The sequence below is a fragment of the Camelus dromedarius genome, chromosome 1 (assembly GCF_036321535.1).
Source record: "Camelus dromedarius isolate mCamDro1 chromosome 1, mCamDro1.pat, whole genome shotgun sequence".
NCBI classification, from domain to species: domain Eukaryota; kingdom Metazoa; phylum Chordata; class Mammalia; order Artiodactyla; family Camelidae; genus Camelus; species Camelus dromedarius.
Window position 1 is genome coordinate 7062759 of NC_087436.1, and position 16277 is coordinate 7079035.

At 41.2% G+C, this 16277-nt stretch overlaps 1 protein-coding gene across 10 annotated transcripts in view; it reads left to right on the forward strand.

Annotated features, from left to right (window-relative positions):
• RAPGEF2 (Rap guanine nucleotide exchange factor 2) overlaps window positions 1–16277 on the forward strand; it is a 219872-nt gene that overhangs the window by 168276 nt on the left and 35319 nt on the right. For 7 of the 10 annotated variants that reach the window (XM_064486607.1, XM_064486656.1, XM_064486708.1 and 4 more), the window contains 2 exons: window positions 3395–3526; window positions 11509–11686. In XM_064486607.1, the coding sequence (XP_064342677.1) occupies window positions 3395–3526; window positions 11509–11686 (310 nt within the window). The remainder of the gene's footprint in view (window positions 1–3394; window positions 3527–11508; window positions 11687–16277) is intronic. The other 3 variants (XM_064486737.1, XM_064486765.1, XM_064486894.1) reach the window with 1 other exon arrangement.

A 16277-nucleotide genomic window follows, 5' to 3' on the forward strand; every position in this document is an offset into this window, starting at 1 on the left:
GTGTATATTTTACTGACGTGTAGTCAGTTTAACATGTTGTGTCAATTTCTGGTGTACAGCACAATGCTTCAGGCATACATGAACATACATACATTTGTTTTCACATTCTTTTTCACCATAAGTTACTACAAGATATCAAATATAGTTCCCTGAGCTATATAGCATGAACTTGTTGTTTATTCTATATATGTCCATTAATGTCTGCAAATCTCTAACTCCCAGTTTATTCCCTCCCACCCCCCTTTCCCCTTGGTAATCACAAGTTTGTTCTCTATGTCTAAGAGTCTGTTTCTGTTTCTCCTTTTTTTAGGTTCCACATGTAAGTGATATCATATAGTATTTTCTGTTCTAAAGAGTGGCTAAAGTCACAAGGTAATTCACAGCCCTATTTTAATCTGAAACACAATTAAATAGTATACTGATAGCAATTTAAGTAGGCACTGGATGAAGCCTGGAAAAGCTTGGAATGCGTGAATCTGTAGTCGTTGTCGGGCTGTGCCCCTGTTTGGTATATTCCACTCAGACAGTGAGTCACTGTCCCCGCGGGTTCCGTTCTCCCTCTGCCCCCAGGCGTACGCGTGGTGCCTGCACCTGTGTTTGCTCCCTGACTCCCAGTTCCCATCTGGCTCCTTTGCCTCCGAAGGACCATTTCCCAAGGCCAGGCTCAGGTCCCCAGTGTGCAGAGTGAAGCTGGACCGCACTGCGCTTTTCAGGCTCTTCCTTTCTGGAAACAGCACCCACAGCTTCTCCAGTTGTGGAACTTCAGCTGATGAGTCCTGTCAGTCATGGGGCTGCCATCCCAACCTATGGGAAAACATCTCAAGCGTGGCGTCTGTTCTAAAAGAAAGAAATAGTTAAGGCTAAATTTTATGTGTGTTAACCCTCAGTTTAATATAACATGATTTCATTCTGTTCTACAAAGAGTTATGGGTGGTGGAGGGGAGCTAACAAGCCGTGTTTAAAAAAGGATGTTTGACTTCTCTGTTGCGCACCGCGTCTGTTTCAGTGACCATTTGGTTTGCAGGAGTCACACTTGGAATTGGGAGTGTCGTCTTCAGCCTGGTGCCTCGTGTCCCTAACGGTGTATGACAGAGTAGGTAATCAGTGTTCATCCAATAGAACTGAATTCTTTAGAGTGGAAATACTTCCTCTTTTCTCTGTAGACAGTCTTTGTGGTTGTTAGCCTAACGAAGCCCTGGAATTCCGCTCCCTGTGGCTGTGAGTGAGCGTAGATGAGTAGCCGTGGACTGTGAAGGCTGGACCCGCATCTCTTCTGTTAGATTTGGAGCCTGAAGGCGCCTAATGCTTCCACACAGTAAATGTAGTCGGGAAAGACGACCAGCTGGTGGACGCTGAAGAGAAGCGTGTCCTATGCGCTTTGAGTAAATAATTGGCCAGTGAGTGAAAATTCATTAGCTAGATACACCTTTGTTTGGCATATCGACGTTAATTTTTAAAAGTCACACTGTGTGGCACACGTCAACCTCAGGTCTATAAACGGTAGTAGGAATCAGCTTACGTTCCGTAATTACGTGATGTATCGATGGATGCGCTTGGAAATCTCTGAGCCGGGAGTAATGCTTCCTCCTTTGCCTTCTGCAGTGAGTTGACTGCATTAAATGGAAACATAGCTGAGATGGTGAAGGACAGTTATCCTGGCTCCGAACACATTATTTTAATATTTGATCTCTATCAGTCAACTACCCATAAAGTCACAGTCATTAATATAACTCGGCAAACTTGTCTTCAAATCATTCCTGAAGAAATCCTGCAAACTTTTCACTATTCTACATTGTGAATAAAAATATATAAATTCTTAGTTTGGAGGCTTTCGCTTTTCTACTCCTTCGCAGGGAAATTGCTGTTTTCCCAATTTTATCTGTTTCACAGCATCTTCAATTATCAGTTAAATTCATAGTGAGAGCTACATGATTTTTGCCATGATTTCACACATTTCAATGAACGCCTCACTTCTCTGAGCTCCTCCAACATGCGTTCCTTTACATTTATTTGGCGTCTGATCATATGCCCCCTAATAAATTTATGTTTACATCTTTTCTTTGTGTACTTTGTCTCCCATGATGTTAATAAGTATTGCACTGTACAGACTGTATTAAATACCATTGAATATCATAATTTATTTATTGAGTCAGGTCTGAAGGGCTGTGGTTATAAATACGTTTTACCTCCTTATTTGGAACCCTGAGGTATCAGACCCATTGGTCTGTGTCATCAGCCTGAGTCACCTCCCTTGTGAGACAATTTAAACTGTGAGGTGACATCTTGTTACTGGAAGGGGAGAAGGGATGAGGTTGTCAGAGGAGAGAAGGGAATATTAATAAGACCAACTCTTACTTCAGTTTTATTTTGTTAGTGTTCAACAGCCAGACGGAATCTGAATGCCGGCAGGAAGGAGGGGTGTTATCAGTGTTGCATGGTGTCTGTTAGCATGTGTTTTGAAATGTCATGTTTATTATTGGCCAGTCGTGTGTGTGATATTATAGATAAATAGTGCCCTTTTTTTAATTCAGAAGAATGGATAACAGCTTTGAATCAGAGTGTAAGATTCTTCGGGGCAGTGTTTTCTTAGCATCTCATCTCATTCACTGACTAGCAGGGAGTAAGAAGGAAAGGGCTCAATAAATATTTTCTTCATGGGCGAACGTAGGAATATTTCCTTTCCAATGCGTCTTCTCTGCTCTGTGTGGGGAGTGGTAGAGACTGGAGGTACGTTCAGTGAATCTGCTTAATAGACGCTTTTTTACCTGGAGTTGAAACATGAGCAAGTGGAACAGTGATGTTTACATGCCTGTGTAGACAGGCAAACCCTGTCCGTGACCTCCTGCATCCTGAGTGCTCTGAGGGCGCGCTTGTCTCTCTTTCTCCGTAGAGCTTGCATCATTGCCTGTGTAACAGTACCCTTCGTCAGTTCTAAGACGCTTACTTTTTTTTAACCTTTAAACATCATTTGGGCGTAGATGAATCTCAGATGTGTTTCTGACCGAAGCTGTCTCTTGCCACCAAGTTGCGTTTGTGCTGCCAAACAAGTAGTAGTGGGCTCATTTGCTCCTTGGGGTCTAATTTAAAGTTGTAGCTCATTGGATTCACCCAAAAGTGCTCACCTAAGTTACTCTGAACTACCAAACCCACCTGTCTAAACCCTGAATCTCGTATTATTTGAGGCTCATCGAATTCCCATAAACTTTAAAAGTTTTATTTGGTGATTCTTGGGAAACAGGACACTATTCAGGCACTGTGAACTTCAAAAATGAAGGAACTTTCCTGCCAGTACTTTTGGCTAAATGGTGTGGGGTGGAGCCTGCTGGGGTTTTTCAGTGTCGTCGTGGACTTGTTGACTCAGTGGTGACCTTAGCTTTCCCTCCTCCTTCCCTAGCTCCCTGCAGACTTCACAAAGCTGCACCTCACTGATAGTCTTCACCCGCAGGTGACCCACGTCTCTTCCAGCCACTCAGGATGTAGTATCACCAGTGACTCCGGAAGCAGCAGCCTTTCTGACATCTACCAGGTAAGAAGGTGTTTTCCTCGTCACTTGCTTCGTTTTCCTGTGTCCTAAGCGGTTCCGTGATTCTTCATTGATAGGATGTATAGAGTAAATACATGTGCGTATATTACATGTGCGTACGTGTACACAAAGTGCTAGTGTTCGTGCTTCGCCCAGGCATACAGTACACTGTATGCTCGTTTTAGGAAATAGAACTTCCTAAATTAAATTAGAACAACTGTCTAATTGTGTTTGCATCTGCTGTCACCCGTCATAAGAATTTTAAATAGAGTAGCTACAATGGGAATATTTCCCTTGACTCCAAATATTTTATTAATTTGACTGTAGCCATACTAGGTGTACGACTCTTTCTTGACTAAAATTTTAGGGGAAAACTTCTGAATTATGCTTTTATAATAAGCTTTTCTTACTAAAGTCTTAAAAAGGAAGAGATTATTAAGATTGGCTCGTTGAATTATTTTTCTTGCCTATAGGTTGAGTTATATGTTTAAAATAAATTCTTAGGATACTGATGGATAGAAAAGAAACCAGAACTATGGGATTTCAAAAATGCTTTAAAAGCAAAATAATTTTAATTGTTAAGGAATAGTTCATTCACTTAGAAAATAAAAATTAGGAAAAGTGACTAAAATATGCAGAAAAAAGTCCTGGGGAGTCAGTATATAAGCTAATATGTGGTTTTGGATGGTTTCAACCAAAAAGAACATCATACTTTACAAAGTATAATTCTCTTCTTCTTAGGAATTGTGCTACGAGCTGGCCATAAAAACCTTTCTTTAGAAACACTGTAGTGTTTCAGGGTCATTGATGTATTCAAACAGTGCCAACTTTCTATTTTTTAGAAAACATTACTAAAAGCAACTAAACAATCAGAATACCATCAGGGCGAAACATACCTGTTCAAGCCCTAAATTTAGTAGATCTTAGAAAATTAATTTTCTCTTAAGGGTGCATTAGGCACACACTTTTCTGTACTCCAGGAGTGTTGTTGAAAGGTCGCTGACTGAGAATTGGTAGCCACAAAGCAATTATCTGCAGCTTCTTGGCTAATTAAGAACTTTTTTTATTATTTTGCAATAAGAAATATAATTATTTGACTCTTTAAAGTAACCTTTCAAATTTCTACTTTGATGCATTAAGTGTTAACTTGTACTTAAATGTACAGGAAGTAATCCAATTTTCAAACGTTGAGGAGAGAAGGCGGTGGATCAGGGTAAAACTGCTCTCCTCCAAGCCTTCGAAATGCCTATTTTTTAGAAGTTGACTCTTTCACACATTTACTCAGGAGTGTCCCTTGCAACAGAACAAAGGACAGTGTAAGTAGAAGCTCTGCTTTAGCTTACGTTACTTGAAACATCACGATGGACCCTTTGTCTTCTACTCTTTGAGATGATTATACATTTTAAAGATCTGTCACAGAAACACAGCTCGAGGTCGGAGCAGTTACCACTGCTTTCTCCAAGTATAATGCAAGCCTGAATGGAACTGCAAAAGGTAAATTTATGTGATAGGAGTGGAGTAGGTTGTCTACAGAATTGATCGAGGCTGATCCTGCGGGGACTTGGGCTCTGTGTCACTCCCTTGGGTAGGTTGGGGTAAGGTCATGGGGAGATTCCTGGTGGTACCTCTGCGGTCCCCAGCCACCACATCTGAGGATGCAGACTGTGGTGAGAACTCCACTTCACTCTGACTGGATTGGAGAGTGCAGCCTGCAGTCTGACTTTATCTTGGAAAAGAGGACCCCTGTGTATTGTGATCCATTTTGCTTGAGTGTCAAGGCTATTCATTTCAAACTTGACGACAGGCGTGTAGCCTGTTAAATTTATATCCTTCCTAGGGAAAGATCCATAGATGTATCCAAAGATTTAGTTTCTGATTCTATCAGACAACATGGAAATCCTCAGTAGACCGTGTCTGTTGTCTTTAAATCAGAAACTCTCAGGTGAGAAGAAATCTGACAGGTGCAACTGGTTCAGGGACCAGTCTTGTCTCCGAACCCTCTACCACTTTCCTTTCACTCGAGCATCCAGTTTATTCTTGAACATCCCAGTGATGGGCAGCTGTCTCCCCAAGGCAACCCTTTAATCTTTGCATGGTTCTGACTGGGGAGAAAGCTGTCAGGTTGGAGCCGAGTATAAATGCTCCCAAGATGGGCACAGAGAGGTTGAAATCAAATGCTGTGTGCAGGAGAGAAGAGGACAGAATAATGTTTCAGAGAGGCTGGGAAGGGAATTCAAGAGTGGAGTGGAATCACTAGCTTTCAGGAAGAAACCTCCTCTGCGTTACTAGGGACAGGTCATGGTGGGCTTGGAGCGGGGAGTTTGGGGTTGAGGGAGTTTCTGTCTGGCGTGTCTGAGTCCTCCGTTCAGAGTGAGAGGGTTGGCAGGTGGGAACGTTTAAGGAGAGAATAGTTTCAGAGAGGAGGAGAGCAAACTGACCAGAGCGTTAAAGGCTCAGCCAGGTTGGTGCCCTTGAATGCGGAGTGATTTCCCACCGCCTGGTGCGGTAAGGGCAGAGAAAGCAGAGGTTTGGTTTCTCCAGGACTGCAGCCTCGTTAGAGTGTAGTGCAAGGAAGGCTTGAGCGACATGCCACACTCTGCATTTGCAGACCTTCTGTCAGGAATGTCCTCTCCTCATTTGACCCTCGTGTGACTTCGTTCTCAAGGACTGTCTTCTCAGAGACTTCTTTACTTACTGCCCTCTGAAAAGCAGGTTCTCTCCTACAGTTTGGATCCTTTCCTGGCTAGTCTTTTCCTTAGACTTTAACCAAAATGATGATTACTTTTGCTAAGTCGCCATACCTGCCTCCTGGAGTGGCAGCTTCAGGAAGACAGGGCACTGATCTGTCTTGTCTGGAGCCTGGAGCAGGGCCAGGAAGTCGTAGGCATTCGGAAAGGTGTGTCCAGTGAAGGTGACGGCACCATTGGACTAGGGACCACAAGCTGGAAGTGTGAGGGCAAGCCACAGGACGGAGAATCTGGAAGACTGAGGATCGTGCTTGTTTTAAAAAGGGCCTCCTTGGGAGGCAGTGGAAGCAGGCTGAGAAATAGGAGGTTATTGGTGACAGAAGGCAGAGTGAGTGCCTAAGCAGGTGACAGGAGACCATGCAGTTTCAAGCCATGATAAGGTCCTGGTCACATGGAGTGACGATCAGAGCAGTGACTGAGGTGGACTGGAAATAATTGTACAAAAATGGACAGATCACTAGAACAGAGGGTTCAAGCAAAACGAAACCCACACATAAGGATGTAGCACATAATAAAGGGAACCTCACGAGTCCGTGCAGCGATGGGTTAGTCAGTACATGGTCTTCAGGGTAGGGGAGTAATTTTAATATCCTTGTTTGTATTATAATTAAGATTAAATTCCAGATAAACCAAAGAGTTAGCAATTTCTTAGTGGCATAATGACTGATCAAAACTTTTAATAAATTAGAAGATCAATTGAGACAAAGATTTAAAGTCAGAATAGTTTCACTTATGCAAATTAATAAGAAAAATACTCAGCTCACAACATAATAGTATTCAAAGGACAAGAGTAGGTAGTTTGCAGGCGAGAACGTGCAAATGTCTATGCCCTAAAGAAAATACTTAAGACATTAGTAATCGAGTGTATGAGGATTTAATATGAAACTGCTTTTCCTATTAAATTAGCACTGACTTAGTTCCTTATAATAAATGATTATAGATGGACATTCTTACACCTGTTAGGATGGTAGTTTTTGGAAAGAAACCTAACAGTTTACATTAAGAGCTTTAAAGGATTGTTCTTTTAGGCATATATATGTATCTCCTATATTGAAATAAAAAAAAAAAACATTCCTAGTGTAAGATTAGGAACAGCATAAATTATGATACACAAACAGAGCTTACTGCAAGCGTTGTACTTATTTCCAAATATGTTTTCATACTTTCTACATAAATGTATTTCCATCATGAATATTTATTAAGCAACCCTCCTGACCATGGGGATAGGCGTGGGTGTTTGATATTTAATACGCAAAAAGGTTTTCATGAGTGATTTTTAAGTACTTAATGATAAATGCATAGTAGTTACGATGTTTTTATTTTACTTCAATAACTTCACTAGAGCTTTGTGGCATTTAATATTTCTTCTGTTTCTTCATTTACTTCATATCCCTTAAAAATGCAAAATAAAACTGGTTTTAAGAACTGTTTTCATAGAGCCCCTTTTGATTTGAGTAAATCACAGAGCTTTCAGCACTGATCTCAGAATATTACGAGAGTTGTTTTTTTTTTGAGAATATTACTATTTAACTATAATGTGCACCTAAATCTGTTCTGTTATCCATGTGGAAGAGTCATTAATTTAGGACAGGAGCTATTGGCCTAAGTGGCTTTATTTTTGCTCCCAAGACCAATATAATCAGATATGTTTTAAATATAAAATGTGTGCGTATCTTTACTTAGAATAAAAGGGTTTAAAGACTGGCATTAATCTTAGCAATACTGTCATTTGGAGGAAGCTGGAAAATTTCAGGCATTTTGTTTATGTTTATATGCAGATATAAATTTTTTAACATTTTATGTTTTGTGACTTAGCGAAGCAGAAAACATTTTATTGCTTTATTATATTTTAGCTATTTTCTTCATGAAGACAGGCTTTAGAAAACTGGGTGAAATATTAGAGTGCAAGTATTCAGTAGTTTGTGTTGGTCAGACCTGATCTTGAGCCCTGGTACAATTACTCGGTTTTGTTTTGTTTACACTGAACAATGTGTCTAATGTTCCCGTGTTTTCTCATCTGAAAAGTGGTAACAATCCTGATGTGCTGAATTGATATGAAGATTAATTATCACCTATTATAAGCATCAGGTGTAGAGCTAGGTACATGGTAGTCACTCCGTGCTGGCTCACTCACCATTTTTATAATTACTGTGTGAGCCATTTAGCCAGATTTTAACAGGTGCAGTTAGCCTGAGAGAAATTTTTACATTTTGTCAGGGGTTGGGATATTTAACAGAGTTTGGGTTTTTTGGACAAATTCTGCCAGTATAAATTGTGTGTGAGGCTCATTGCTGGGGTGGGGAGAGGGAAAGGTGTGCAGGCACTGAGATGAAAATGTGTCCCCCCGCAGAAGGGACTTTTGGTATAGGCTGTCACTGGCTTTCTTTTCCCTTGTTTGACCCAAGAACAGCCCTAGGGATGGCAAGGTGTAACCTCCGGTTTCCTGAGGATAACACTGGGTTTGCAGAGTTCCAACAACTTGGTTAAAGTCACACAGTGAATGCTGGAGCAGAGACCTGAACTGCTGACCTCTGGTTTGTCTGTTCATCCAGCAGACGCAAATTCAGTGACTCCCACGTTCCAGGCACTCGGGTTTAGCGCTCTCTTCCTGTAGACCAGTCGGGGTCATTAAACCTTTTGACTCCACTCAGTCTCCACGTGTCTCACTGTTCATCAGACAGTGGGATTATGAAAAAGTCAATTCCTAAAAAATAAATCAATTTTTAAAATGCATTATTTAAAGGAATTCTATATATTTTAAAATGAAATGGGTATTTATTTTAAATGAATGTTTAGTGAATGTTATTTTGAAGATTATTTGTTTCTTAAAGAATGGAGTCCACATTACAGAAATAGAAAACAATTAATGATTATTTACACAAATAGAGTGGAGAGTTCAGTTTTGGAAAGATTAATCCAACTCACATTTGAAAATCTTGATTCTATTTAAGACGTAAATATAATTCATTTAAGTGATAGTAATGATTTCTTTGGAGTGGTATAAAATATATCTGTCATCTCTTGCCATATGTTAGATGTTTAAGAATTAAAGAAAAACCTTAGGTTATATAACTTTATTTAGAAGAGTTTTTGTTTTAATTTCCATCTTCCACAATGCTTCCTCACTTCAGGGTAATACTACAGAATGTGTGAAGAGAGAACTGAGTGTATATTTGAAAATGTAAGGTGATGACTAATAATCGTCAATGTTAAAGTGCAACTGGGGTGAGATGTGATCATAGCAAGCCTGACCCAATGGTCACATTTTTAGGCTTTGGAAATAAGGCGGTGACACCAGCAGTGTTGGCCTGGTTTCTCTGACTGTGGCCTTGGCTGACCAGATCACATCCAGTTCTGTTTTCAGTTTCATGCTAGAATCCAGAGACAGTCCAAATTAGGGGTGTGCTGCCGAGCTAAGCCTCACCTCTCTCCCACGTGCAGCAGCGCTGGCCGTGGTCCGGGCCGTCAGTCGTCCACGAAGGCCACCGTGGACACAGCTTCCGCAGAGGTTAAGCTGTCCCCTTCCACCTATTCTGTCTTCAGTTATCTTCCCCGTAGGTTTTTCTTATGATGCGTGTATTTCAGTTCAGGACGTTGTACCTAAAAAAACGAAGTGTGATTATAATTCTAGTTGTTAAACTGTAGAAATAATTAACTGATGCTTGTGTTGCTTCAAAATGTAGACTTAAATAGCGTGTTCTGTAATGTAAACCAAGACTTTAGAAAGGTGAAGCTTTGTTGATACAAAAATAATACAATTTCTTCTGTAAACGTTGACTTAAACTGAATTATAGACAGAGTATAGATCCTCTAGGAGGATGCGTGTATTAAGTGTCTATTATATAAAGAGACAGAGTACTTGTAGTTCTGAGTCTGGGGCCAGAACTCCTGGTTCCATTCTCAATTCCACAGTTACCAGGAGCACAATCGTGGAAAAATAATCTCTCTTCACCTGGATGTTTGCAGAATAACAAAAGTTAATAAGGGCACTTACTTCGTAGGATTGTTTTAAGGATGAAATGAGTTACTACACAGAAGCCACTTACAGCAGCTCCTGGCATGTTGTATTTGGTGTTGGCTTATTACTGTCAGGTTCAACATTTTATATTTACAGTTTTATTTATTTTAATCAGTGTTTGCCTGTTCTTAAAAATAGATTTGTTTATTGTCTTTGAAGATCATATGAGCTATGAGCTACTTGAAGTTGGTAAATGTTATGTTTTTGACAAAGTTAATAGTTTTATCATGAAGTCTTCCTAAGAGGTCAGTATTTTATCTGGAAAAACATGTCTGTGATGTTCAAGATCAATATAGTTGATATTTAATCGCACCCATTCTTACTGCACTTAAGCAGTTAATGAATGCTCGGCACACAAAGTCCAGTAAGGCCAGTGCGATACAGGCATGCGATTGTTGAGATAATAATTACAAAGGCTGCAGAATAACCGACGGGGATAGCTGTTCCAGGCTTGAGAGAGCCCGACAGGAGACACCGTTTTGAAATGTGTGACTCTCGTGACTGAGAAGAGATTCAGGTGTATCTTGATGACTTGGAGTTTGACCGGTGACACCATCAGCCATGTTGAGGAATGAATGGGGAGAAAGACTGCGTCACCACTCGGAGTGTAGGGTCTTTCACACCTTTGGCAGTTTATAGTTGGAGAGTAGACATTGTGATCATCAGACTAAATGTTTTGTTTGCATATTTATCAAGTTACCTGTGATTTGGGATTCACTTTTTCATACAGACCATCTAATGACAGAGAAGTGGTTCGGTCTTCTTGGCATTAATAAATCTGCACCTATTCTCCTGGGGAAGAAATTGTTCCAAATTAACTGTCACCCTTAAGCTCTTAGCTTAAGCCATTCTCTTTGAAAAATGGAGTGAAAACAAAGACTTATCTTTTTCTTATTTTGCTATGTTTCAAACAGCTCAGATAAGAAGTCAAAATTATTGAGAGAGAATTATTAATCCTAACTAAAAATTCAGTAAGAGGTAAAATCACTTATATGTTGTTGCCATCATTCTTTTATGTAGTGCCTAGCACAGAAAGATCTGTTACTACTGAATACGTGTAACATAGTTAAGGAAAAATTAATATAGTAAGAGGTTTGATATTTTGAACTAGACTTGTTTTTATTTCTTTTGGGTCCAAAAGGTGTACTTGACACAGTATGTTTATTTGTCTGTGTATCTCTCTCTGTCCATCAATCTATCAATTTTCGGTCTGTCTCCAGGCCACGGAAAGTGAGGCTGGTGATATGGACCTGAGTGGGTTGCCAGAGACCGCTGTGGACTCTGAGGACGATGACGATGAAGAGGACATCGAGAGGGCCTCAGACCCACTGATGAGCAGGGACATTGTGAGGGACTGCCTGGAGAAGGACCCCATTGACAGGACGGATGACGACATTGGTAAGTATGGGTGCGAAAATGCATCCCAGAGCAATTCAGAGTAAATGCATATTAATACAGCTTTTTAAAAAGGAAAAAAAAATACACAGAGGGAAAGTCATCTGATATCATAGAGCCCGGGTTTGTAGGCTTTAAGGGGTCATTCATTTAAAAACTTCCCTTGGCATTTGTTGAAAAAACTTAAAAAAAGATTCATTTTACTCAATCAGTACCTTCAAGAGTCTACAAATAATACAGCTGCTTAATAAAACCCTTCCACATGAGCCCTTTGCTAGCTTACATTATGACAAAAAATAAAATAAAAGTCGTCTTCCAAACAATGGTTCTTCTTTTAATTTTCTTGGGAGCACCATTCCTAGTGAACTAGGAAGTTCTTCTTCATGTAAACACTGGTCGAGAGGCAGCTGGTAGATTGTCCTGTAAAAGCTTTGCTTCCGCAGCCAGTCCAGATCTCAGCCACCCCTGCCCGAGCCGGGCTGTCTGCTCCGCCATTCCCCCAGCTCTCCCTGGGCCAGTGTCTACTTGAGAGGAATTCGGGGAACTGGATCTCCTGGGTCAGGTGCAGGACCCTGTGGGCATCAGTATGTGTGGGCGACCAGTTGCTTGTGCTTGGAGCGAGCCCAGACACCTCGTTCTGTGTGAGGGGACACCTGTGCCACTTCAGCTCTCCGCACGCGAGGGAGTCAAAGATGAAAACCCAGACCTTGGCTTAGAGATCTAAGCCACCATGGACGCCCTTGGTAGGCGTCGCTGACTACTTACAGATGCCTGTTCCGGGGCCGTACCCATTCAGTCTGTGGACTCAGGGTTTCTGGGTCCTGGTGGCTCAGTGGGAAAGAAGCAGGGGAGGTCCTGGTCTTGTCCCGCTGCAGGTCTGAAGGCTATGATGGGGACTCAGGGTGTGTGACCGGGAGGGCACTGACCAGGAGGCTGTCTGAGGAAGGACGGGTTGGTGTGATGCCTTTTTAGGAGCGCAGACCTGAATGAAGGGAGAAGCGGGGCCTGCCTCCCCCAGTGCAGACACCTGTTCTGCATCCCTTCGCCAATGGCTAACCCCTAGATTCCGGTTGGAATGAGGGATGGATGGAACTGCTTCTCAAATACCCACCCCTGACTTCCCTTTCTTTTCTTTTTCTTTTTTTCTTTTTTTGGTACTTTGTTAATTTTTATTGTCAAATAATGCTTCATTATGTAGTTATACCACAATTCACTTATCCATGAACTGACTGATGGACATTTTGCTTATTTCTACTTATGCTGTTATGAATAATATTACTATGCTTCTTCCCCCAATATTCTTTTATTAGATCCACATGACACATTTTTTTAAAAACTCTGTGCTAGGAAGAAATTGATAAATTGGTATGGCTTCGGGCACTAGTAACCAGCGTTCCCCCCCAACTTTAGCCCACGTCCTTCTGCATTGCCTCCACTCCCTGTTACGAAGGGGCTGGTAGTTAGTTCACATGTCTTTTAAGGATTTTGCAGCATAAAGTGAAGTGGTTCTGTTTTACCCCTGAAGACATGGGGTTGAGCCTTCTTGTGTCTGAATCCACACATTCCTCTGATCTCCACTGTCCAAAATTTATTTCCCTCTCTTTGTCCCTGACTACTTCTTTTTAAAAATCTTTTTATTGTAATTTTTAAAGAGACAGTGACATCGGAAGTGTGTTCATTTGGCCCTCTTAACCCAGAATCCTTGCTCTCAGGCTCTTTTAAAAGTTAGATTGAACATTGTTTATGAACAGCTTGATGTGGAAGTTATCCTTTTCGAATATGCTCCCTTTAGTATAGTTATGGAAGACAATTATGATCATTAAAAAAATAGGTAGCATGTCATTCCTGGAAATTTAAGGCTTTCCCTTCGTATCTGAGAAGTTTTCTCTCCCAGAATTTCTAGAAAGCAAGAGCTATGCTGAGTCCTGCAAATGAATACCAAGCTGGTGTGTGTGTGTGTGTGGTTGTTGATAAAATCTCTGAGTGCACTGCTTACACTTGAGTGCCAGCTCACTGGTAAGCAGTGATGATTCAGATGCTTGGCCCTGTCAAATATACTTTTATTTAAAACGGTGAATCGGTGTCAGTACAGCTAAGGCCTCATGATGTTGCCTGGCCCGCACGAGGTCTGGGGGAGATCCCGTGTTCTGTCTCCTCAGAGCACAGCCACATGTGAGAACGTTTACCTTGTCTGCCTTTTCTCTTGTTACGTCTAACTCACCCTCCTGCACTTGGTTAATACAGACACCTTTCATATGAACGACGAACATCTGTGGGATTGATGCTTTGTCCAGGTGCCTGCCTGCCGAACCTCCTTCCTCTCCCCAAGCGATGGGGTGGTGTGTTTTAAGTTTAGTTTAAATGAAATTGCTCCTCTTTAATCCTATTTTTAAAACTGCAGGAATTAACAAACTTCCTTTTGGGTTCCCATAGATTCTTGGGTGTGCCTTTGTTTCCGTATTTTGAGAAAACGGGCATCATTTATTTTTGCTCGGTAACTTGTGACAAAGTATTCAATTACTGAATGGTTATGAATTTAATATTTTTGTTTTAAGGCAGAGAACTGCTTGGACCCCTTTCAAAGGATTCCTTTTTTCTTTCCTGCTTAGTATACCTCACACACACAGAATCTACAGATTTTCTAAAAAAAAAAAAAAAAAAACTTTACAATATTAATTACTTCTTACATAAATTAAACCAAAGCAAGTAAGATCATTTTCTGAATTGGCTAAAGCGTCTGTTGTCTGTAGGTTGATTATTTGGCTTTTCTTTGTGTTACATGACAAGAGAAAAAGGGTTTTTTTTTAATGTCTTACATTTTTCATAAACAGGGATGTTTCTTCCCTATGGAAGTAAGACAAATCATATTCATGTGTTACTCAAACAGATTCTTCCAAGCAGTACAGCATAGAGTAGTTCCCAGTCGCGGCCCCTTCGCTCCACACGTCCTGGGAACTGTCTCATCCCTCTCCAGCCTCTGGCCTCTTGGCCCCGGAGTGTCTCGGCTTCCACTCCACACGCTCCTGCGGCCTCACCAGGGTTATGTTGAGCCCCTACCGTCAAATGCTTCCATTTTGTGTTTATAATTTTTTTAAAAGATTGGTGATAGATATTCTTTATTTTTTAAACTGCTGTAATCCTCCAGTGTGATTAAAAAAAAAATGGAAAAGAAGTGATCACAGAACCAGTGGTACCATTTTTGAATCTCTGAGAGTTTTTAAAACCCTTGGATGCTGTCTGGTTAGGCGATTGATTATTTTTAGTTTTTCAATTGAGGCTGGAGAATTTTGTAGATTTACTGTTATCACATCTCCTCTGTGTCCTTTGTTCTTTATCCTTATTTGATGCACAGACATTGCCTATCCTGTTGTATTTCTTTAATGTTAGTCACTAGTCATATATCACAAATTGATTTCATGACCCACTGAGGGATTAGGAGACTGACAAAAAGCAAGACAGATGTCTGTGCGAGCCCTTCAGGTCACGGTATTAGTGAATACGTTTTATACTTTATATTCTCCAGTCATCTGTGGCGGTAATTTGACTTTTATTATTGTCTTAATGTAATAGTATGTTAAACCGGAAACATTTCTGACAATTATTTTTCTGCTCTCATGTCTTTCTTACGAGCATACATCTTTGCTTGTCCAAGGACCTTCAGCTCTTACTAGGAGAGGAAAAAATAAACTGTGTGGCTTGTACCTAGTGTTTTAATACCTCATGGTGGAGGTGGGGCTGATGGTGAAAGAAAACTGAGGCCAGTGAGAGCAGAACCGACCAATGCCCCAGTCCGAGGACCACGATGTGTCCATTGGCCTCTCTGTTTCATAGTGAAAGGCCGGGCATCTGTAAAGGAACGAGTCCCACGTCCCATGTGTAGCTGTACGGGGCATCTCCTGCAGTGGCTTTCAAAACTGCTTTATCGCTGCCCTCAGGTAGAGAGAGATTTTTATGGCATGACGCGAGCCCGTCTGCTCATTCCAGAAATAAAAGTTTCACTAACGAGAACGAATCCTTCCTGTAAGTGATGTACTTTCTCTTGCTGCTTCCTTTTTAAAAATGCTGGTTGCAGCAGCGAATTGATTTCCTGACACGCCAGTCGAGGTCAGGCTGAAGAACTCTGTCTTGTTGGACCCGCTCCCTGGGTACCACTTAGCATTGTTGTCCTCCTGGTTACCAAAGCCACCCCGGGTAATGAGAGTCTTACACACGGGGGATGACGTAGGGTCTCACCAGAGCAGACATTACCACGCTGGGCCAGCAAAAACCACCTAGTCTGACCTTGTGGAAATGTCATGTTTTCACGGAATACATCTTTGTATTATACGTTGTTTTTTTTGCAAGGAGCAAACTATATCCACTAACATGAAATTTGTCACTAAATCCTCACAGATAGAAGCAGCATGCATAGGGACAGTTTCCTTATGTGGGGGCAAGAAAAAGCGTAGTTGGAATTTTTACTTAGCCGGAAGTTTGAATGACACCATGTATAGGACAGTAGTGACAGTACCAGCCAGCAGTCCTCATTTGTCAAGCGTTTCCTCTGCGAGAAGGACTTTATCACATGGATCGCATTTGATCCTCAGAGCTGCCC